Source organism: Stylophora pistillata, chromosome 4, assembly GCF_964205215.1.
Source record: "Stylophora pistillata chromosome 4, jaStyPist1.2, whole genome shotgun sequence".
Taxonomy (NCBI): Eukaryota; Metazoa; Cnidaria; class Anthozoa; order Scleractinia; family Pocilloporidae; genus Stylophora; species Stylophora pistillata.
The window spans coordinates 37,455,952-37,478,451 of NC_142522.1; the positions used below are offsets into that span (position 1 = coordinate 37,455,952).

The window sequence follows — 22,500 nt, forward strand, 5'->3', positions numbered from 1 at the left end:
TGACTTTTTCAGAGTCATCAAAACTTGCTTAAAGATAAAAGAGAAAAAAATTAGAATACAGAGGAAACAAACTGATTTTCTCAAAGAAAAGATAGATTGTGTACACAACTAAAGAACCTTCACCGAGACAGGATTAAGTATCCTATTTTATCTTAACTTAAACTTCAATCTCATGTTGCACTTGTAACATAACGCATGACTTAAATGAATTCCAAGTGTGTCATGCCCGTAATAAAAAGGGAACATATTCTTTTTGGCATTGAAAAGAAAGCTTATGTCTAACATTTAACATTTAACTATAACGCTTTTATTCGTTGCGACTCAAAAATGGCATAAGCTTCCAAAGAAATCCAGTACACATAAAACATTGTTTCCCTTTTATATTTGACAAAACTATCCCATGAGAAGTAAAACAATCACGCAAGCTTTATCGTCAAACAGTCGAAGACAGCCTTTCAAAATTCATACTGATTTTCTACGGCTTCTGAGAATGGTGAAGGGATCACCTTTCTTTCAAACTTGGCTTCTCAAAAGCAACACACCTAAACGCACATGCCAGAGGCTTTCCCTGTTTTCTCTCAGTTATTTTATATTTCAAAGGAGCTGTTACAATTGGTCTCGATATTGATACCTTCTGTGGTCAGCGACCCAAAAAGGTCATTTCTCTTGATCTCCAAAAAGGCGTCTTTCAGATGTCTCATTGTCAAATCTGGTTGATTCTGCTCAAGATATTCAAATAATCGGATGGTAGGACTGAAGTGGTGGTACTGTTCTAACCGTCTGATGTCGTCCGAGTCGACTTTCAGTTTTGATGCCAAGCGTCTCCAATTCGGTATCAATCTCATTTCTCGATCCAAGCACAGAGAAAACTGTTCTACGAACTCTTTATTGCTTATCAAAATGGTTTTGATAGAAGGTAACCTTGACCCTGAAACTGATGGCAGACAAACTAAATAAAACAAGTATAGTATAAATGTTTACCATGGTCTTAAATTCGCGGTAACTTAAACTTCAGCTGATCCCTATCTTAGAAACGAGCGTGGGTTCTGAGATTGAAAAATTTGATGCCGATGCAAAATAAGTCTTAGATGTAGGTTTGTCGGTTGTCAAATTTGTCCGTACGGCCAACAAAGTATTAGGGCAAGAGTACCATATAACCCGATACATTAATAATGCCTTCAGACTAGTAGACATTGTTTTTAAAATTTTGTCGTGAAAGACAAAGTGGAATGCATAATTAATATATGGGGTTATATGGTACTCTTTCCAGTATTCGTTTCATATTCTATCTTCTTTGTTTTTATGGTCAAGGCTCAGTAAGCATTGACATAACCTGAAATTACTATGGAAAAGGTTCGATGATAACACTGACCAAACTCGCTTGCATTTATGTTTATTACTTAGCAACAGCTCTAAAAATACATTTGTGAAACACTGCCCTCCTCAAAACTATTGCGATATTATCTCTTTTGTGTGGCTGTGACACAATTGCAATTAAAGCTTATCAATTAGAGTTTGTACCGCCCCCCGGTTAGCTCATTGGTTAGAACGCCGGATTGTCTTGTGCGGGAGGTCGAGGGTTTGTGCCCCGGCCGAACCAATACTCATGGTCTTGAAATAGCTGAGGAGAATTTGGTACCTTTTTAAAATATCGAGAAATGGATAGATATTCTAGTCTTCTCGGATAAGGACGAATAAACCGTAGGCCCCGTCTCCTGTAGGGTTAGGGGTAGGAGACATTAATTTCCCACGCACGAGATTACTGTATGGTGGATGTCCTCCCCCGGGGGATGGGTGGGTATGGGTGGGTGGTGTTGAATGAATGGCCCTGAAAAGCCCTATGAGGGAGTGGTCAATTAACATATGTATGTATGTATGTAGAGGGATTAAACTTGGTGTCCGTGAAACAGTGCTCGATACAAATAGTAGAGCGGGTATAATGTATGGTAGTCGGAAAAAAAACAACTACATATACATCCCTAAAGACCTGTTTCGTGGTTGCCCACTCATCAGGGGATTTTTCCGACTACCACACACTATGTGTGTCTGTAGGTATTAGCTTTGAACGATGCGACGACTCGTTTTGGTGTCATCTTACCTGCGTTAAATCTGCCGCATAAATCAAAGGCATTTCGCTGGATTTGAATGATCTTCTGTGTTTCAAACTCATTCCTGCCACTATGATATGTCAAACCGTATTCTTTCGAACCCAGCTATTATGAAAACCGCATTGTGAATTACGGAGAAACCACTTCCGTCTTCACTTCCACCATTTAACTTAGAACTTATGCGTTTTATGATAAAGCATTTAGTTTCAGCCACAAAACACCGGAAATTTCGCGTCTTTCTGAAATCTATTCCTAATGCTATAAAACTTTACCTACTTCGAATGAAGGCAGTCATTTTGTATTTACTTCGGAAATATTTTGTAAGTTTATTTAATCCAGTGACTGAATCCTCTGACATGTCAAAGACTTGCGCCGTTATGCATTTAGATATTACTTTTAGATTAAGAGGCGATGAATATAGCCCTCTTCACGAGACAGATCGAGGATATAGCTACTTACCAGTGGAAGAAACGCTCTCACCAAACTGATCCATCATAGAATTGAAGCCTTCGCTTTCTTGGGCTAAAGTCGCTCTATGTTATCACGAACATGACGAAGTTTCTTTGTGTAATGCTCGTCCTGACGTAGTCATACAAACCTCTTGTCGTAACTATTGTCCTAATATGCGTTTGATTCTTGTCCCATGCAACTCAGTTGAAGAAACAACGAAGAATAGTGCATCTTCTAAAGCAACTTAAAGTAATGCGTCGAAAAAACCATTGACGCTGAACAGTTGTAGGTTCACGCGGTTATGCATGATTGCGTTTAGCGTATCAAGAAAAGCTGATCAAATTCAAAGACAATGCCCTTTGTTTAGTGTTTCAAATATGGCCATAAAAGGATATCTTAAAACAATAGTTTAGAGCCAAACAATGGCTTATTAATTCACGAGGGAAATTCAAACTCGCTGCCATTACAATAGCGAAGTTCACGAAGTAAATTCAAACATAGCCGATTACTGCACGAGCGAGCAGAGAGGCATTTTGTCTGCGCATGCGCGAGCGGAATTAGTTTGTCGCGTTCGGCGCCATTTGTAGAGTTTTCGACGCGTTTCTGCGAGCTTTCACTGGACGATCGACACCTTTTTGTAATATTTTGTGAATATGCATGAAGGAGTATGACAAGTTCGCCAACATTTCTAACTCTGTGGATACTCATGGTGTTTACTGGCTCTTCGGTTGAGGATATTTTAATGATCAAAGTGCGAACAAAACGCGAAAAAAGCCCGAAAACTTGAAGTTTGAGATTTGAGTTACTGAAGGTCACTATGTACACATGAGACAACAAACCTCGAAGGTTAGTCTTAAGATGTTGACGTTTTATTTTTGTGAATCACAAAGTTTTCTGTGGAGACGATCGTGAGATATTTGATCCGAGGAAAGATAGAAATTTAGAGTTTGATATTATTTTACTTCAACTTCGAAGTAAAATTGCGTTAAGTTTGAGGTGGCCCCCAAGCATCAAATCACTTCAAATAACATCGTCTTTTCCTTCTCTTTACAGTCATATAGGACACAAGGCTTTAAAAAATGTTCCAGCTTCAGGATTAAGCTGCTCTAACTACAACCCTCGACGAATTATTTGTCGGGAGGTTTTGGTGGATTTTTCAAGTCATGACCCAAAACCGTCTTTGGCCTTTTTGCTCTCTAAGTCTGTTGAATATGGTGGGTAGGCATGTGTCTTAACAACGGTTATGGTCTTACCTCAATCAACTACGGTTTTGGCTTATTTTTTTACTGTGTTTTGACGGTAATTTTTATTATTGCCTTTTCGAGCTTCATGTACTAACTAGAGGAAAAACTTCGGTAAAACTTATTTATCAATTGGCCCCCAAATCCCTTTTATTGTCAGTTCATTGTTTATTTATCTAGCTTTCGGTCTAACTAGTCCATTAACCTCAAAAAAATGCGTGGGCTTTGTCTCATGAGTAAAACTGGTGCCCTTTTCTTCATGTTCATGTGTTATTCGAAACGAATGGCGTCAGCTGTATCCTGTCCTGTTCATTTCAGTAGAATGCTTTGCCTTGCGAAATGAATGTTGAGTCGAAGCGCACTATGAATTTCAAACCAGTTGAGTTATATTTCACTTTGCTGTATGTGTCGTGATCATGAAATTCTTATTTATTAAGATTGATGATATGAATTAACTTTTATGTTCTCTTCTGTTTAAGGTAATGTGAAGTGACCCAATAATTGGTAGTATAGACAGAATGGTTGGCAGTGACATTTACTGTGGCAAGCTGTTATTCAAGAATTTGTCATTATTCCCAGAAGCTTACTACTGGTTTAAATTATTAGTCTTTTGTTCTCTGTACACAACTTGCCTAGACTAATATGCTATATGGGAGTTATGTCTACTTTATTTGTAAAATTGGTAAAATTACCAATAAAATTTCCAATAAAGTTTTCAGAAGTTTTTTCCAGATTTCATTGAAAATGAATGTGAGGATTGATCAGTCATATTCCTTAAGAGTGTTTAAGCTTCCAGGATGAGAGCTAATAGATTTATTGAGTGATTCATACATGATTTGTCTCCTGTAAAATTGTCACAGCTAAACCCCCTGGCAAATGTCTATAAATTTTTTTAATATAGCAGCCAGGTTGGTGTTCATTACCACTTAAAGTGCAGTATCAAAGTCTCCTTTTGACTTCAGTCTTATTTCTCTAAAATCTAATAGATATAAATGATCCATTTTCATAAAAAAGGAAACTCTCCTCTATATTTTAATCTGACTTTATTCAGTCTTGTTTCCAGGGGATACAAGCCTTGGGAAAAAGTTTGGGTTTTGTCCTCACTGATACTATCAGCTGTGCAGGTTCTTATGAAATTGTCAGATAACTCTCATAACTTAATAGGTTGCAAAAGGTGTATGTGATGTTTTTGGGCTGTAAGAAGGATGGATGAAGTCAAATATATTTTTCATTAGGAAAATAATTGATTCAGTTGTGATTTGTTAAAAGAACTTTTAAACCAAAACCTAAACTTCTGTGAACTTTTACTTCTTGCAAATACAATGCACTAGCAGTTTAAGCTCTAAAACACTCAAAGGAATTGAACTCGATTGTACACGCTTTTGCATTTGGAAAATCAATCAATGTGACTTCCTTTCACACCACACAACCATATTAAGACTGGGGTGCTTCCGTCTAAGTTACAGAGGGAAAAATGACAAGAAAAGTTGTCTCAAGAACTCGCTCTACTATTGTTTTCCAGTGCATTTTCCTGCTTGACTTTTTTCATGGGAAACCCACACAGGCATGTAGCAGCAGTTATCCACTTCAAACATAAATTTACTGAACAAGTGCAGACAAAATGCCTCTCTAGTTGATCTATGTAAAAGCCCAGAAACTGCCCAAAAACATCACATACACCCTTCGCAACCTTGCGTTTCAACCTATTAAATTACGAAAGTTATCTGACAATTTGATGAGAACCTGTACAGCTGATAGTATCAGTGAGGAAGCTCTCATCCTGGAAGCCTAAACACTCTCAAGGAATATGACTGATCAATCCTCACATTCATTTTCAATGAAATCTGGAAAAAACTTCTGAAAACTTTATTAGAAATTTTACTGGTAATTTTACCAATTTTACAAATAAAGTAGACATAACTCCCATAGAGCATATTAGTCTAGGCAAGTTGTGTACAGAGAACAAAAGACTAATAATTTAAACCAGTAGTAAGCTTCTGGGAATAATGACAAATTCTTGAATAACAGCTTGCCACAGTAAATGTCACTGCCAACCATTCTGTCTATACTACCAATTATTGGGTCACTTCACATTACCTTAAACAGAAGAGAACATAAAAGTTAATTCATATCATCAATCTTAATAAATAAGAATTTCATGATCACGACACATACAGCAAAGTGAAATATAACTCAACTGGTTTGAAATTCATAGTGCGCTTCGACTCAACATTCATTTCGCAAGGCAAAGCATTCTACTGAAATGAACAGGACAGGATACGGCTGACGCCATTCGTTTCGAATAACACACGAACATGAAGAAAAGGGCACCAGTTTTACTCATGAGACAGAGCCCACGCATTTTTTAGGTTAATGGACTAGTTAGACCGAAAGCTAGATAAATAAACAATGAACTGACAATAAAAGGGATTTGGGGGCCAATTGATAAATAAGTTTTACCGAAGTTTTTCCTCTAGTTAGTACATGAAGCTCGAAAAGGCAATAATAAAAATTACCGCCAAAACACAGTAAAAAAATAAGCCAAAACCGTAGTTGACTGAGGTAAGACCATAACCGTTGTTAAGACACATGCCTACCCACCATATTCAACAGACTTAGAGAGCAAAAAGGCCAAAGACGGTTTTGGGTCATGACTTGAAAAATCCACCAAAACCTCCCGACAAATAATTCGTCGAGGGTTGTAGTTAGAGCAACTTAATCCTGAAGCTGGAACATTTTTTAAAGCCTTGTGTCCTATATGACTGTAAAGAGAAGGAAAAGACGATGTTATTTAAAGTGATTTGATGCTTGGGGGCCACCTCAAACTTAACGCAATTTTACTTCGAAGTTGAAGTAAAATAATATCAAACTCTAAATTTCTATCTTTCCTCGGATCAAATATCTCACGATCGTCTCCACAGAAAACTTTGTGATTCACAAAAATAAAACATCAACATCTTAAGACTAACCTTCGAGGTTTGTTGTCTCATGTGTACATATTGATCTTCAGTAACTCAAATCTCAAACTTCAAGTTTTCGGGCTTTTTTCGCGTTTTGTTCGCACTTTGATCATTAAAATATCCTCAACCGAAGTGCCAGCAAACACCATGAGTATCCACAGAATTAGAAATGTTGGCGAACTTGTCATACTCCTTCATGCATATTCACAAAATATTACAAAAAGGTGTCGATCGTCCAGTGTAAGCTCGCAGAAACGCGTCGAAAACTCTTCAAATGGCGCCGAACGCGACAAACTAATTCCGCTCGCGCATGCGCAGACAAAATGCCACTCTGCCGCACGAGCGCGAACTTTGAATATCTGGCGAAAGCCCGCTTATGCCGAGTCTTACCCTGGGGAGAAAGAGGGAGTTACTTTTTGCTCAAGGTCACTTACTACTTAGGGAGGGTCGGTGAAGACACAGAATGTCGCAACTGAGTGATGAAACCAAATGAAATTTGAATCAGTGTGAATCGTCACGAATGAACCTTGCTTCAATCATAGTTAGTAGAGGGGTCCCCTCTACTAACTATGCTTCAATTAAACTCATTCTGTGAAATTGACAGGCGGCCCGGTTCCAGATCTCACAATGTTAAGCCGCGGCTGCACGAGCGATGTTTTACTTGCGATGGTGATGCAATTTTCTCTAAATTTGTCGCTTCGCTAGCGCGCGGTGCAAATCACCCTTGTAGCCACCCTCGCGCAAGTGCTGCGATGGCGACAGTTAATACATCGCTGAAAAAGATCGCGAGTAATTCAACGATTTGAACTTTTCATGACAAAATCACAGACTTTGTCATCCGTGTAGCTACCACCACACGCCGGTGACGCGAGAATTTTAAGAAAAAATCGCATCACCATCGCAAACAAAAAATCGCTCGTGTAGCCGCGGCTTTAGAATAGGATCTTGGTTTGCGTTTGTTGAGTCTAGATCGAGTATCGGCCAATTATCGCCCGACTATCGCCCGAGCGTCGACCGAACGTTGACCGAGCGTCGACCGAGTGTCGACCGAGTGTCGACTGACGTATCGGTCGACTCAACTGACTCTCGACCGATATATCCACTGATGTGTCGTTCGAGGTACCTTAAAAGATACATGATCAAGAAGTGTAGCTGTACTGCAATACAGTCCTGTAAACAATTAGAGGCAGCCTCGTTACTGGCATTTCCTATTTGAATTTGGATCGCGGTCAGCAAATAAGGATCAATCTAAAGCTGTTGTAAGATTTTATCAGTTCTCACGTTTATTAGTTTCCCAGTTCCTGAAATGATGTGTATTTTTGATGAGATCGGAAATAGGTCAGTTTCCCTTTACCCTCGCTAGTTCTCTCACGGTCGCGTTCGTAGTTTCTCAGTGAAGAAGTAACTAGCTCTAGTCTTGAACTGTTCAATGAATCTTTAAACTCTCTAAGAACCCCTACACAGTATTAGCGTGTCTGAATAAAGCTGTTATATCAATCCTCTTTAATGCCAATGGTTTGTAATTAAAGATCTTAGGCCTTTATAATGGTTCATCGATCAATTTCGTATCAATGGCGTAAATCCAAGTTGCACATAAATATTCACTTAAGGCTACGTTTGAATAATTTATTTAGCAGATAATTACAAAAAGAATCAAATAATTTAAACTAGAAAAACTTCCTTAAATATTTATTTTCTTGTCTATGTAATGTGTAGAAATCGACGATTTTAAAATCAATCTTTGAATTCATGTTTCTTACACGGTTAAATAATTTTTTTCTCCCTTCTAGAGCTCTGAGTTCTGAGGCTTCGTTGGGAGAAATTCTACCCAATCGCCCTCTCGTTCTTGAGTCTTCAAATTTTATATAAAGGATCCTTCTGAAGTATTTCTCTAAAACATAAAATAATTGAAAAAAAGGAATTAAATAAATGATATTAAAATTTTCTTACAAAACGTACAGAAATCGACGATTACAAAAACGAACTTTGCAATTCATTTTTCTCACATAAGTTAAATCTAAAGAATCAAATAAGCTATACTAGAAAAAATTCCTTAGATATTAATTTTTTAGCTATAGGCTACACACTGTGTAGAAATCGACGATTGTAAAATCAACCCTTGCAATTCATGTTTCTCACACGAGTAAATAAATTTTTCTCTCCCTTCTCATTTTCTTTCTCTTTAAGGATAAATCACTGACGGGTTTTCCTTTCTATCGCGAGTACTGCCTTCTTAGAAAAAAGCAGTCCGACTGATTGATTGATTGATTGATTGATTGATTAACGATTTGACTGACTGTCATACAAAGGCACAAACAGGAAGACAGACAGACTTTCTAGCCTTGCACTTTACTGACCGGACAGAATGACAAATAAACTAAGAAATAAAAACTGAGTGAAAAATCAATACATCGTTTATCTGTTTCCAGCAGATTCAGCTTTTGACAGGCCGATATTCAATCATCTTCTAAGCAAAAAGGTGTTTTCTCAAACTCTGAGTTCCGTGGCTTCGCTGAGAGAAATTCTACCCAGTTCTCCTCTAGTTCTTGGATCTCCATCTTATCAAAAGGAGGTTCCCACGAATCCAGCTTTTTCGCACACTCTCGCGCGCGATTCATTTCTTCTTCTGCATCCTTAGTTCTTTTAAGACCTCGAAGAGCAATTGACAAGGCTTGATGAGTGTGGATCAGCTCGTCCTGTGTGTCTAATACTTCTTCTTGTAATTCCATTGCCTCCATAAGGTTCTTAAGGGCACTAAAAGAGATGCAACGTCAAACAGTGAGCTTCCTCCCATTTTTCTTCCTAGAGAGGTGATAAATTTGCTAGATATTTCACCAAAGGAGATTCACATCCATCCGATGCATTCCCTTAAAAAATGTTATCTCTAGGTCCAGTGTGATAAATTCTGATCATTTCTCTGTCTTACCATTAAAAAAAAAAAAGAATCCTTCAACGTAAAACATCTGATATGGTTAGTTAGATATTTCACCTTCGTGTCATTCACCGAGTTCGTCAAACCAAGAAACCAAACGGTTTGAGAAACGAGGACGACGTTCGATAAAACAATATAATAATTCTGAGCGTGCATCAAAATTTTCCCTACGTGACATAACTTGTCGTCACCGCAAGTCTGAGACTGCACGGCCTTATTTGAACCGCTCAAGCACTCAGCGAAAATTTTTTTATTCCCACTTCTGAACGCAAATGTGCTCCTCAAACCTATTAAAAAGAGAAAATCCAAATAAGCTGGCATCTCGACAGAGTTGCATTGACTACGATAATATTTTAAAGGGGCAATCGCACTTGGGATTGAACAATTTTGCTAGCGTTGTGGTTGCTAACACTCGCTTTTCTTGTAAACTTTACTCCGATAATATCAGGCCTAAATAATGCTTTATAATTAAAATGAATAACGAAGTATCATTTCTCACGTTTCGTAATCTTTTTTCGCGCTGTACGCCACACCCAGATCATAAAGAGACCTCGCAGTTTCCTGATGTTGCCTCAACAGTTTCGAACGGATTGTAATTGATCTGCTGCTGTAGTGAATGGCGTTGTCGTAGTCACCCAAGGCGTGGTAACTATTGCCAATCCAATTAAGTGTCGTTGCCGTAAACGGGTGGTCACCCAGGTTCTGTTTATAAACAGGAAGCACTTTTAGCAGCCTTGTTTGAATAGCCTGCATGTGGTTTCGTTGCACCATTTGAGAAGCTGTAGGTAAAAAAAAATAATAAAGTAACAACTCCAAGGTACAATGTCGAGAGATCGACTTTTCCCTGCTGAGACCTGCTCTGGCCTTACCAATTGAGAGTCATATAAGAAACTAGAGTGGAGTAGTAGCCGTTCTGCTCTTGCTACACACTGACCTGTGCCACCAATATCCCTTGCTTACTGTTGCACCAATTCATCTGCATGATACTGAAAGACCTTAGTCAAGCTCCTGCAGGATGCCAGTGGATTTCACATTCTACATGTAGGTTTTATGAAAAAGATTTAATGGAGGTAACCTCTTAAAGATTATTTTTCTTTGAACTATTAATATCTCACACCATGAGAAATTAAGAAATAAAATTGCTACCAACCTGCTAAATCATTGAAACAGGCAGCTAACATTATTTGGTCTTCGTGCCTCTTTAATTCTTCTGCATTCTCCTTTCGCAATTCCAGGGCGATGTTGAGGTGTTTTTGGCCCTCTGCAACACTCTTCTCGCAAATACAACAGAATCCAAGCTTGCTCAAGCACTGGGCACGAATGCTTTTCTCAACATGCATAAGATTGGACTGAGTCTCATTTGCTTCAGTCAAAATTTCCTGCGCTTGATACAAGGCTCTTGGACAAATGTGAGGGGTACATGTGCAGCTTGAAACTATTTTCATTCCGATGTTTGTCAAGCAAGCGCTGTAAAGGTGCATGTGATAGCGACATCGATACGCAAGCTTGCAAAAAAGCGACTGAAATTCATATTTGCGCATCACTTCTGCAAGAAATACTGCGGCCTTGTTGAAGGCATCAATGCATTGCTCCCTGAAGGTTTGGTCAAGCTCAGGATGATCATCTCCACACCACGCTATGGCTTCCCGAATGTTGTCCTTTTCAGATAAGTACTGGTCAATTGCCGATTTGCAATCTTTAGTCAAGAATGTTCTGCAAAGAGTAACGGCTAAGTCACTGTAGTGACGAATGAAAGTTACTTTGGCTTCTCTGTGATCTGACTTTAGCGAGAAGAAATCTCGTATGAAAGGATGGAGGGAATACTGACAACTTCTTCTGTCAAAGCGAAGGAGGCTGCTGTGATGCAAGCAATTCAGAGACGTTTGCAAATCAGCTGTTACAGATGACCTAAAGACTACTTGGAATTGTTCTTGCGTGAATCTGTACGGAAATGTAGAGAACATCACAATAATCTTCTGATTTTCTTCACTTAGGCGATGAAAACAGATTTCAAGACACTTGTCGATACGATCCTCGTTCGGTAAAATCTCAGGGTCAGTTAATTCCCTCACCAGAGAACCTGGTGAAGATGTGGAGAGTCTACGTGCCGCTCCCCTTGGATTTTCTCTCCTCAGAATCGAGATCACTGTGCAGATTATCAAGGGAATACCACCACATACTCTGACCAGGTCCTTAATCAGATCTTCGTCCAGGCTATCCTCGCACTTTGCGAACATAGAAGCTGAATCTTTGTCATTCAGAGAGTCTAAGTTAATGAGTTCGAGAGGAAAAGACACACTAAAATCATAGGTTTCTCTAGATGTAAGGACAAGGTGAATGTTTGGACTTTGTCCAAGGTCTTTAAAAAATGTCAGAAAGTCGTCCTTCGTGTATTTTCCCCACATTTTAGTACAGCGACTTTCGGATTTTAGTTCTTGATGGTAGTTATCCTTGCTAACTTGGTCTTCAAGATGCAGCAAGTTGTCAATGTTTTCAATGATTAACACAACGCTTTTTCTCTTCTGGGAATTTATGTGACTGAATACTCCAGTTATTGTGTTCTCACCGGGAACGTACCTCAAAGTCTCTATTATTTTGCTTGCTAAATCTTCTACACAGGTGAAACCTCGAGGTTTAACGTACGCGATATACTTTTTCCTTTCGATCATCCTATGAGCGACCTCTATTACAACTGATGTTTTCCCGTATCCAGGTGGCGCTACAATTTCAACCGCCTTGTTTGAAGACAAGGTAGTTATGATGTGTTCGCATGTTTCATTGCGGCCCACCAAATCCGTTCGATCTGGCAAGCTTCCATCGTGATCAAATTGCTCCTTCACTTCTGCAAGTGAAAAGACAAAAAGATCACTGATGAATATTAAAAACAGTGAAGAAGAAGCAAAGCGTAACGGTATAATGATAAAATTATATAATCAGAGACAGCACGTGGCTACTGGCCTGGTAAAGCACAATATTCATAGCATTGAGAAGAACTAGAAGTTGTATAATGATGCTCCAATGTACTGTTGCAGAATGCTAGTCTCACATGTAAAACATAAACCTGACGTATCCCACAAATTTATGAATACCCGGTTCCAAAAGAGAAAGGTTGTTCAAGAATACAGGATTGTCTAATTGACATTCAACCAAATCCTCTAGGCACCAACAATGATTACCTATGCCTCTTTCAGTTTCGTCTGGTAATCATGAAAGATCTTCTTATTTAACTTGGCTAAATTTCTTTCCAACTGAATTACAGTTTTTTGTGATTAATTGGTAATAAGACTTCGTGTCGTCCGATTCGGTTTGTAATCAATGGCTTGATAAAAAAATCGGACGACCACGTTGTCACTCGAATAAGTTATCACTTGGACTTCATCACTTAGCCCTATTTCCATTACTTATTGGCCCATAGCCCCACTTCTATTGTATAAGTTACAACCACTTGCAAGACGTTTTGAGTAGGGTATTCACTTCAAGTATTTTTGTTAGCACCTTAACAGTAGGGTTAGAGCAAAACACTGAGAAGGAAATACTGATGACAAGCTCAATGAAAATGAACATTCTTAGTAACGTACAGCACGCTTTTGACCAAGACGAATAACCTTGGCAATGTTATGGGCATCAAGTATGTATTAATGCTCTCCTTATTACCTTGCTTCATAAAAGAATCCCGCTGCTCTCTTTCGAACCCAGTTAAAAACACCTGACCTGTCGGATCTGGCATGCTTAAGCTGTCCTGAAATGAACAACCAAGTCCTTGCAGGGCTGAATCTGAAGAAAAAGAAAAGACACCTAACATACACCCCTTCAAGTATCTTAAAAATATATATACTGTGTGCATGTATACCTCATTACTTTTCTTCCAGCCGGCTCATGTGCAAGGAATAGGAGGAAATGCTTATTAGAGACCATGGCTTGTACAAAGAAAAATAGCACACTGGAAATAAGAAGACGAAGGTGCAGCATGAGGAGAAAGGAAAACACTGACGTCGTCACAAAATCCTTAGTGCTAACTTATATCATTGACTTATATTAGCCATTACTCACCAACTGTGTCTGGAAAATGCTCAGATATAATCTGTATGGCGTCGTTTCGCTGAATCTCATCTAGTGCCTTGGCAACGTCACTTAAGGCTTTTTCAGGAAACTGCGCGGCCAACCATTCTAGGACCTCTTTTGTAGGACTTCTCATGCTTTGTTTGATATCAGCAAACTCTCGACGCGCGTCGGCTGGTACTTCCATTTTCCAGGCCAGATGTGTCCAGTTTTGGACTCCTGGACAGTTTTCTCGATTAAGTTCTTGCGCCAACTTTTCTAAGAGTTCAGATCCAGGGGTTATAACATTTTTAAGTAGCATGTCATCTGCAGAAAATTAAATGTATCCATAAATCACCTAACTTCTCACAATGGGCCCTTATGTAGAGGAAACTTTTGTACAACCCATCCTTGAAATACTCATGCAGCCAGTTGTATATAGGTCTCTACAAAAAGACAATTAAAACTAAAACAAAAAACCAGCAGCAGAATCTGACTTTCGTATAGGCCACTTAAAAAAAAACCCTGGCTCCGACGGTAGTATTTTACTTGAAATTCAGAAACCTCTCTTTCAGCCAGCATTAATTTACATCGTGTCCTTGTTACAGCGTTGATATTTTACCTCTCAGGTTCTCTTCACGAAGTAATTTGATCAGATCCTTTCTTTGGATAGAATCCAGAGCTTTCCCTAGACTTAAAAGTGTCACATGTGGGCAATTGGTGGCCAAATACTGGAACAGTCTGCCGGTCGGATTTTCTGTCGATCGTCTTTCAAACTCCCAGCAGGTTTTTCTAGGCACACCCAGTCTCACCGCCAAGGTGTACCAGTTGGACAACACCATTGACTTCGCGTCTAAAGCCAAAGCAATTGCGTCCAAAAGACCAGCTCTTAGTGAGGGAGCTTCATAACTTTGGGAAGTGATTACATCGACAACTTTTTCAGCGTCAGCGCAACCAGCTGATAATCAAACAAAATTAAGAAAAACACACTCTGAATTCTTGAGAACTCCTTGATTAACTACAGCTAATGGAAAATATGCATGGGTTATTGACCAAGCGTAAAGTCAAGATGGCTGAATATTGACCGAGTTCCTTTTTTGCGTTTTTAGTGACCGAGACGAAGTCTGTGTAGTCAAAGTCTTCATGGTTTTGTTACAAACCAGGATAAAGTTTCTCAAGTTCACGAAACGTCCGTGAGTACGAAACGAGTACACACCAGACGAATAGCGCATCATCTTCATGTTAGAAACAAACACCGCTTTTAGAGTCATCAGTGGAACATTTTTCTATTTTGATCATCTCCTTCATGGTTTTGGTTTTTGGAAACAAAAGTACTTTAACCAAAAATTGAAGATCGCTCAACTGTATTATCAATTTTTTTCGGGGGACTTATTTAATCACTTTCATCAGAGTATGGTGAGGGTCGCACAACAGAGCGAGGCTCCAAATTAAGTGCGCCCAATATCCCACCCATCCCACCCCAGGGGAGGACATCCATCACACAGTAATCTCGTGTGTGGGAAATTAACGTCTCCTACCCCAACCCTGCAGGAGACGGGACCTCCATTTATTCGTCCCTATCCGAGAAGACTAGAATATCTAACCATTTCTTGATGTTATAGAAAGGCAGCAAATTCTTCTCAATTATTTTAAGACCCTGAGTGTTGGTCCGGTCGGGGCTCGAACCCTCGACCTCCCGCACAACAGTCCAGCGCTCTATCCATTGAGCTAACCGGGAGGCGGTCGACTAAACTTTCAGGCGGGGACATGACTAAACTTTCAGGCGAGCTGATTTCCGGGTGACTTGACCGGTTACAAGCTAGTTAGTGACTTCAAAGCCGCTGACCATAAATATCAAAAAGTTCTCTCGCGCTTTGCTTTCTCTATAAAACAAAAAAATTCAAAATACGGCTGGAGGACCGTTTTCCCCTCCGTAAAATAATGAAAAATCACGCAACCTCGCTAGCTTCGTATGCCCCAACATGATGCAATCTTGCTTTCAAATTTTGTGTGCTAGCAGATGGTCCTGTTTTCTTTTTGAAAATATAAATTTCTTCCTATGTTATTAGGTTTAAGTCTGAAAAGTGATCCGTGAAAACAAGGTAATTCGTGTCTCTATCGCCAAGGTAAAATAAATGTCAACCTCAATGGCTTATAAAGGGATTTGCCATATATATTAACAGATCATAATATACATCATCCCAAAGCTTTATCCCTGTACTCTAATTCCTCTGATTTTCTCTTAGGGCAAGTTATTAGTAGCGCGTCCAGGTTGAAGAGGGTCCGGGTTCTTATGACAAAAATGCAGTGAGATTTGCACAGCTGTCACGGCCCATTTAAAGGTCATACATGGTCTGGTAAATACGTTTAAAAATCTTAATACACATTATCAGAAAGCTTTGTGATAGTAGGTTGATTCCTCAAATTTCCTTTCTTAGCCCGCCATAAGCGGTACGTCCAACTTGAAAAAAAAATTCGGGCTAAAATGACAAAATACAATGCGAAAGGCTGTCACGCAAGTGGTCAGGGTAAATCAAGAATGTACCATGTACATGACAATGTACGTGACCTTATGCGTGAGACGCAAAGTACTTTATTTCAACGGGTCATTGTTCAGACTTAAACATAGCAACACGAGAAGAAATTTGTGTTTTGAAAGAGAAAAAAGGACCACCTGCCAGCACACAAGACCGTCCCTTAGAAGTATGACCACCACCAAACAGGTGTACGCACTACCAAACAGCTTCATAACTTTGTCTCTAGAGCTACTGAGAAGATATAGCAACTTTGAAACGTCCCACGCCCGTGACAAGATGAAAAAAATCTTTCCATGTCCCATATAATGTCTCTGTTAATGATCACACAGACAGAATAGCAATTGACTTCGATAATTTTTTGTCCTACCTTTTGTGATCAGTAAACTGATAAGGTCGTTTCTCCCGATCTCCAACATGGTCTCCTTTAGTTCTTTAACCGTCAAATCTGGATTCGAAGCCGCAAGAAAATCAAATAATCGGATGGTAGGACTGAAGTCACCGTACTCTTCCAGTCGTCTAATGACATCCACGTCAACGTGCAGTTTTGATGCCAAGTGTCTCCAGTTACGTATTAATCTCATATCACGGTCCAAGCACAAACATAGCTCCTCTATAAACTTTGGATTACTTCTTAGAATTGCAGATAGTTTCGGCCCTAAACATAGCAGAAAAGTCAAACAATATTAAGGACTCTTTAGGCTTGAATTCCACGAAAATTATGCTGACTGCTTTCTTAGAAACAGATCTAACTAGTCAAGAATCAGTAATGGTTTTCTGTATTTTTTACTTAAAATTGACGTCCACGATACCAAAATGCAATCAAGTAATATAGTAGCTGATGTATCAAAATTGTCCTGGGGGTAATTAAAGTCGATTGTCATTACTTCCGCCATGACAATGCAATATTTTCATAGTTCAGTGAAGCATGAACCTGATCTTTAAAATTTTGTTTGCAGTTAATTTGATAATCACACCTTGCATCTAAGGAAATACATTGCTTAGAAACAACTCAACCTTAGTTGTTTATGATTGTTAAGAATATGTCAAATCATAAGCCATGAGTCACGCGTCTATCCCGTAATCAAAAATTGTTATAGCGTGTGTGACCCGGCGTTTCAAATGTCACGACAGCTCGTGTAAAACTATCACACAAACCAAAAACACTTCGAAAGGAAAGATTCTTGGTCTGTGTTAACTCATACATTCCTGTAGCTATTTAACGCAAACAACATTCTTCCGATTGCGAGCTCAACTGATTAGTAACTGAAAAGCCGTGTTCAAAAGTGTGATCAGTTCCTAAAGCTTCCGCATCAGTTCCGCCATTACAATTTTGAACATTTTTAAAAGCCGAAATGTTTGTCCCCTCGCGATAACTGCTAACGTTTGCGGCGTTACTTGCTTCCAAGGGAAGCAGTGATTGCAAGCTTATTAGGTGCGTAAGTTTCCAAAGCAACTATGGTGCTAGCTACGTCTGTAGGGGAGTCTAACAAGGTAATTCTGGTTTTATCAACGAAGTAGATAATGTAAATTGGCCACTGTAAGGAGTTTCAAAGCTAACGTTTCGAACGCTAGCCTTTCGTCAGAGATTCGCTTTGACATTATCAACAAAGCTGATAGAACCAAAATTACCTGATAACAAACTTACTTCGAAATTGCAAACGTTTTGTTGGTAACTTTGAATAACCGTGACCACTGCCTTCGGTGTCGAAGACTTACAAATGCTTTCAGCCATGATTCGCAGCAAAAGGAAAATAAACATCACTTTCTTTGTGAGAAATAGGCGGAAATTACTTACCGGTCCAAAGACCTCTTCCATGCGAGTGGGCCATTGTAGACTTTAACCGCTGATTTCGCGGGTAACTTCGGTCTATTGTGAGTACAACATCACGAACATGATAATTTTGAAGATTGTATATACTTGATCAACGTCGGACCTGATGAATTCACACAAACCTCTTCTCGGGAAAACGTCTTCAGTTAAGAAATTGTCATCTAAATGCGCTTCAGTTGAATGCTGCGTAGCTGAAAAACAGTGAACGGAAAGGAGAATGGTGTAATTCTGTGATCAATGCGATGAACACGGGTTCAACGCCAAGTCGTAAGTAACATGGCTAATCACGTATGATTACGCAGTTGTTTGATTCGACTTGTTTCCCGTGGGGTAGATTCTTCGCTCATCGATGCATAGGTAACATTCGGACGTTTCTGCATATTGTTTGACTTGATATTTAAGAAAAAGGCTTGCTCTAATTTTCTTCCGAATACATTCACCACATTCTGAGACGGACAAATAGTTTTAACCAAAACTGCCGAATAAGGACGAACAAATCAACTCTTCCCTTCCCCGAAGAGTCTCTACCTAACCGCTCTCTTCCAACTTTATAGAGCGTTTTCACTCACGTGACCAAATTTCTTTATCGTCATGGTTACCGACTTCATCCGCCATGTTGGTGTTCCATGATAATCATCTCTGAGTATCGTGACAGGAAACATTTGGAGCACATTTTACGGTTTTGAGAAGACAATCGTGAAATATTTATATTTTCGTTATCACAGTCCTTTGCCTTGTCATTAGCTGTGGGAACAAAACAGGGAAGAAGCGGTCTAACGTCGAAAAAGTAATGTCTTTTCGTGTCCCACGTGTTCACTAAAGTCAAGGAGAGTACACCGAAGGACTTACTTCTGAGCGAAGAAGAATGTGGATCTGTGCAATAAGTAGAGATGACTTTACTGATGCTTTTAAAAACGCGATAGGGTCTGCAGCCGGCACTTCGTTTCAGGAGAAGCTGCGAAAGTTTGGGATCGATTCAACGTAGACTGGGTCCCTACCCTCCATCTTGAGCATTCAAGTATACAGGTCCATTGCATCGGGCAACTATTTTATTTTCACTATAATAAAGTGGGTATTCTTTCTCTCCAAAAATTTTTTAACTGTAGATGTAACTTAAGCAGTCTAAAATTTAGGAAACATTTTCAATACACCAGATTTTAAAGACTGATATAAATGGTTTCTCAATTTAGGGACATCAAATTGCATTGTTTCAGGGTGTGTACCATAAGCAGGGCATGTAGCAAAGGTGGCAGCAAATACTCCACAGTCACTGCTATCTGTCTGTTGTTGCACAGGGACAACTTCAATGCAAGTAAAATTTGAACGTCCAACAAGATTGAGTACCTGCTCTTGTACTTCATTTAGAATAATGATTTGATACAAACTGTCATACAGGTTGACAGTGCCATCTTCACACCCAACTGAGCTTACACATACCCAGTGGGCATTGCCAGTATGCAGAATCTGAATAAATTCCCCAATAACCTGATTGAAGTTTCTAAAAGGGCCTAAAGTTGGTATCTGAAAGCCCTCCACATCTTGATTAATGTTCCTTAGGCAAACATGTACTTCATGGATAAAATCACAGTCAAGCCAACCATTGGGTGATGAAATCAATTGGTAATGCCCATCATTCAGCTTTGCAAGTGATGCTGACTTTTCTGAAGAGTATTTTGAAACACCACTTATCACATCGGATGCATTAAAAGTGTCACTAACAACCTTTGTTCAGTTTTTGCTCCTGATTTACACACCATACATTCCCAAGTTGTCATTGCATCGTTCAGCACCTGCTTGAAGTATAAGCAGGGCAAATGAAAAAACTTTCTACCTTGACAAAATGGGTTGTGGCATTTCAGCAGTTTATCTGAACAGTGGCTTCTGTTCGCATGTGCAGATAAAATCTAATTTGAGAGCTTCATCCAAAATATCTCTCGTCTGTTTGCATTTTGATTTTTCATTTTTGGCTGCTGGTGTTTCTAGACACAGGGGACAAAACCACTTGTTAGGTAGTTTTGTAATTTTCAAACAAGATAAATGAAAAGTAGAGATGGGACATGCTTGCTTTGTGCATGTTACCACAGGCCCTCTAGCTGCCAGTCTGCAAAAACAAGCAAAAACAATTGGGATATGGGGATGAATGAGACAAACTTCACCCATAATTTCTGGTAGCACACAGTATCTCCAGAAGTGATTAAGTTTGGAAACAACAGAGTGCCAGTTTCTGACATCAGGCAAAATTCTTTCACAGAAGAGATCAATTTGCTCGCGAAAACCACAAACAACAAAGTCACAATAAAGCTTTTCAGCAGTGAATATTTACTGTTGGATTTGGTAAAAGTAGGCATGAGTTGTATTTGTTAATATACAGCTCCAAGTCTACATCCTTAAAACAATAGGGGCTTTTGACCTCCCCACATCCATTCCCACAGCAATCACACCAACATAAAACGTCAAGTGTGGCATGTAACCATGGATATTGTTTATTGATAGACGTGCCACATTTCGTTACCTGAAAGTTGATGTGCTTTTCCTTCATGATCTTTTCATAAGTTTCAATAGCAACACTTTCATGTTTACAACCATATTCTGTAGACTTCTATACGCCTTAAAATAGTCTTTACTGTAATAACTCGTGTCAAGCATCAAAAACAATAAATCCATCGATTCGACCAGAGGCAGGCACTCTGGATCGTATTTTTTGTCTGATAACAAGAGAGGATCGATTCCAACACAAGAAATCTTCTCTAAATGACGTTTTTTCACGTGGGGATCGAGCGTGTTCGCATAATCTGAGAGAGGATATCCCGCCATGTTGAAAAATGTGGAACACCAACATGGCGACTCAACTTTCCCGCGAAATTTGTGACGTCATGTGCAAACGCTCTATACGTTTTTAGTATAGTTTCAGAGCTGAACAAAGAGTTTCCAGCAATCTGATTGGTCGAGCGGTTCCTTATATGACCCTATAAAAACCGCTCCGCGCGGTTTATATAAAATGTTAAACTAAAATGTTAATAAATGTTACTAAAATGTTTTGATTTTAGAAATTTCTCTATAGTTCAGCTCTGAAATTATACTAAAACAATTATTCGCCTCAGGTTCGGTGAATATTGTCGAATAATCCCCTCGACATCGTCTCGGGGATTATTCGACGATACTCACCGAACCTGAGGCGAATAATTGTTAAATATAGGCCGGTCGTGTGTCACTTTAAAAAAGCCTACATAAAAAGTGCAGCGTGGTCATAAAATGATTTATTTTGCTGCTCAAAGGTTATGTCAGCCTATCTTAGACACATACCTTGTTTTCAGATGTCAGAAGAATAGGTGATTTCGTTGTTTAACGACTGTCCCAGATTGTGCTGGGATATCGTGAGATTATCAAGCTTCTGTCCCAGATTCACCCCACGCCGTTGTTATTTTTCGTCTTGTGTACTCCTGCTCTGGAACGGACCTTCCGTCAGACGCGAGGAGCACCCCGCTGATCATGTTTTAAAATTGAACCAAAACTTTATTTAATCTACGTTTAGTTTTTACATTATATTTATTTGTTATGATGGTTTTGCTGGATCCCGAATCAATGCTATTTTTGTCAGAGCACTGAGATTTTTTACTGATGTAATGCGTAAAACAGAAAACAGTGAAAGCACCGATCTGGGATTTTCCCAACAAATGAAAACTAGGCTGATCAAACAACCGTTCACTCCGTACACTTGTCCGAATAAAACTTCAAGAGAGCTGCCGAAGGAGAGGTACGACATGCACTTCATGCCATAACTATATTTCTACCAAATGGATGTCTTAAGAATCCTTTGGGTGAATGCCGACGTCCATCATTTGACATCAGAAGGGAGTGGTTGATTCCAGGGTAAACATTGGTCAAGTCACAAACGATTTTCAATATGGCGGGCAGGTGTGATATTCATTCCCTACTGCGAAATTGGAATTTTTTACGATTTAGATGATTACACTACTGCATCTTGAGATAATTAAGATCCAGACAATATCAAAGAGTCTTTTTAAGCAGTTTGAATGAGGAAAAGCAGTTCACAAGTTTCATATTTCGAATGAAAACATAATATTCAGAGCAATTCTCCGAGAAAGTGAAGCAAAGTCGGAAATAAAAAATTTTAACCCCCCTTCATTTTTTGTGTGGAGGTAGGTTAGGAACTGGTCATTATTTACCGGGAGTGGGGGCTGGTGCAAATGGGGGGGAGGACCACAATTTCTTTATGCATGGGTGGGCCACTCAAAAATATGCAAACGTTTTGCCAGGAAAAATGTTAAAAGCTGCATCTGGATGCCATCAACAAATACAGCCTATCAAAATAGCTTTATACATAACCACCATAACCTTGGAAAATATGATACAAAGAAGGCAAAGCTGGAAGCAATAGCGCT

General features: G+C 39.3%; 2 protein-coding genes and 3 long non-coding RNA genes across 8 annotated transcripts in view; 2 read left to right on the forward strand and 3 right to left on the reverse strand.

Annotated features, from left to right (window-relative positions):
• LOC111328787 (uncharacterized) overlaps nucleotides 1–3,050 on the reverse strand; it is an 8,848-nt gene extending 5,798 nt beyond the window's left edge. Inside the window, exons 1-3 of one of the 2 annotated variants that reach the window (XM_088757660.1) lie at nucleotides 2,568–3,050; nucleotides 632–928; nucleotides 1–27 (exon numbers count right to left, since the gene is read on the reverse strand). The exon at nucleotides 1–27 is cut by the window's left edge and continues 279 nt beyond it. In XM_088757660.1, coding sequence (XP_088613786.1) covers nucleotides 1–27; nucleotides 632–928; nucleotides 2,568–2,604 — 361 coding nt within the window. In that variant the 5' untranslated portion in view covers nucleotides 2,605–3,050. Of the gene's footprint in view, nucleotides 28–631; nucleotides 935–2,567 lie in introns of both variants that reach the window. The other variant, XM_022933289.2, reaches the window with a different exon arrangement.
• Nucleotides 3,051–3,116: 66 nt separating this feature from the next.
• On the forward strand, nucleotides 3,117–4,520 carry LOC148733576 (uncharacterized). Its single transcript, XR_016000247.1, has 3 exons — nucleotides 3,117–3,404; nucleotides 3,612–3,772; nucleotides 4,279–4,520. It is a non-coding gene; the product is annotated as an uncharacterized LOC148733576 (long non-coding RNA).
• Nucleotides 4,521–5,701: 1,181 nt separating this feature from the next.
• On the reverse strand, nucleotides 5,702–6,985 carry LOC148733577 (uncharacterized). Its single transcript, XR_016000246.1, has 3 exons — nucleotides 6,769–6,985; nucleotides 6,401–6,561; nucleotides 5,702–5,896 (listed from the first exon to the last, which is right to left on the reverse strand). It is a non-coding gene; the product is annotated as an uncharacterized LOC148733577 (long non-coding RNA).
• A 1,254-nt stretch (nucleotides 6,986–8,239) lies between these two features.
• Nucleotides 8,240–18,588, reverse strand: LOC111328788 (uncharacterized). Of its 3 annotated transcripts, XM_022933290.2 has the most exons (9): nucleotides 18,220–18,588; nucleotides 18,062–18,133; nucleotides 16,634–16,921; nucleotides 14,352–14,687; nucleotides 13,742–14,056; nucleotides 13,346–13,465; nucleotides 10,842–12,533; nucleotides 10,191–10,470; nucleotides 8,240–9,513 (listed from the first exon to the last, which is right to left on the reverse strand). In XM_022933290.2, the coding sequence occupies exons 2-9, from the start codon at nucleotides 18,093–18,095 to the stop codon at nucleotides 9,216–9,218; spliced, it is 3,363 nt and encodes a 1,120-aa protein (XP_022789025.1). In that variant the 5' UTR covers nucleotides 18,096–18,133; nucleotides 18,220–18,588; the 3' UTR covers nucleotides 8,240–9,215. The 3 variants fall into 3 exon arrangements, 2 of the variants coding, with proteins under 2 accessions (XP_022789025.1, XP_088613785.1); XM_088757659.1 differs by lacking the exon at nucleotides 8,240–9,513 and adding an exon at nucleotides 9,520–9,978 and having other exon boundaries at nucleotides 18,062–18,588; XR_016000245.1 differs by lacking the exon at nucleotides 8,240–9,513 and adding an exon at nucleotides 10,626–10,726 and having other exon boundaries at nucleotides 10,334–10,470; nucleotides 18,062–18,588.
• A 23-nt stretch (nucleotides 18,589–18,611) lies between these two features.
• On the forward strand, nucleotides 18,612–19,818 carry LOC148733578 (uncharacterized). Its single transcript, XR_016000248.1, has 2 exons — nucleotides 18,612–19,165; nucleotides 19,493–19,818. It is a non-coding gene; the product is annotated as an uncharacterized LOC148733578 (long non-coding RNA).
• The last annotated feature ends 2,682 nt before the right edge of the window (nucleotides 19,819–22,500 follow it).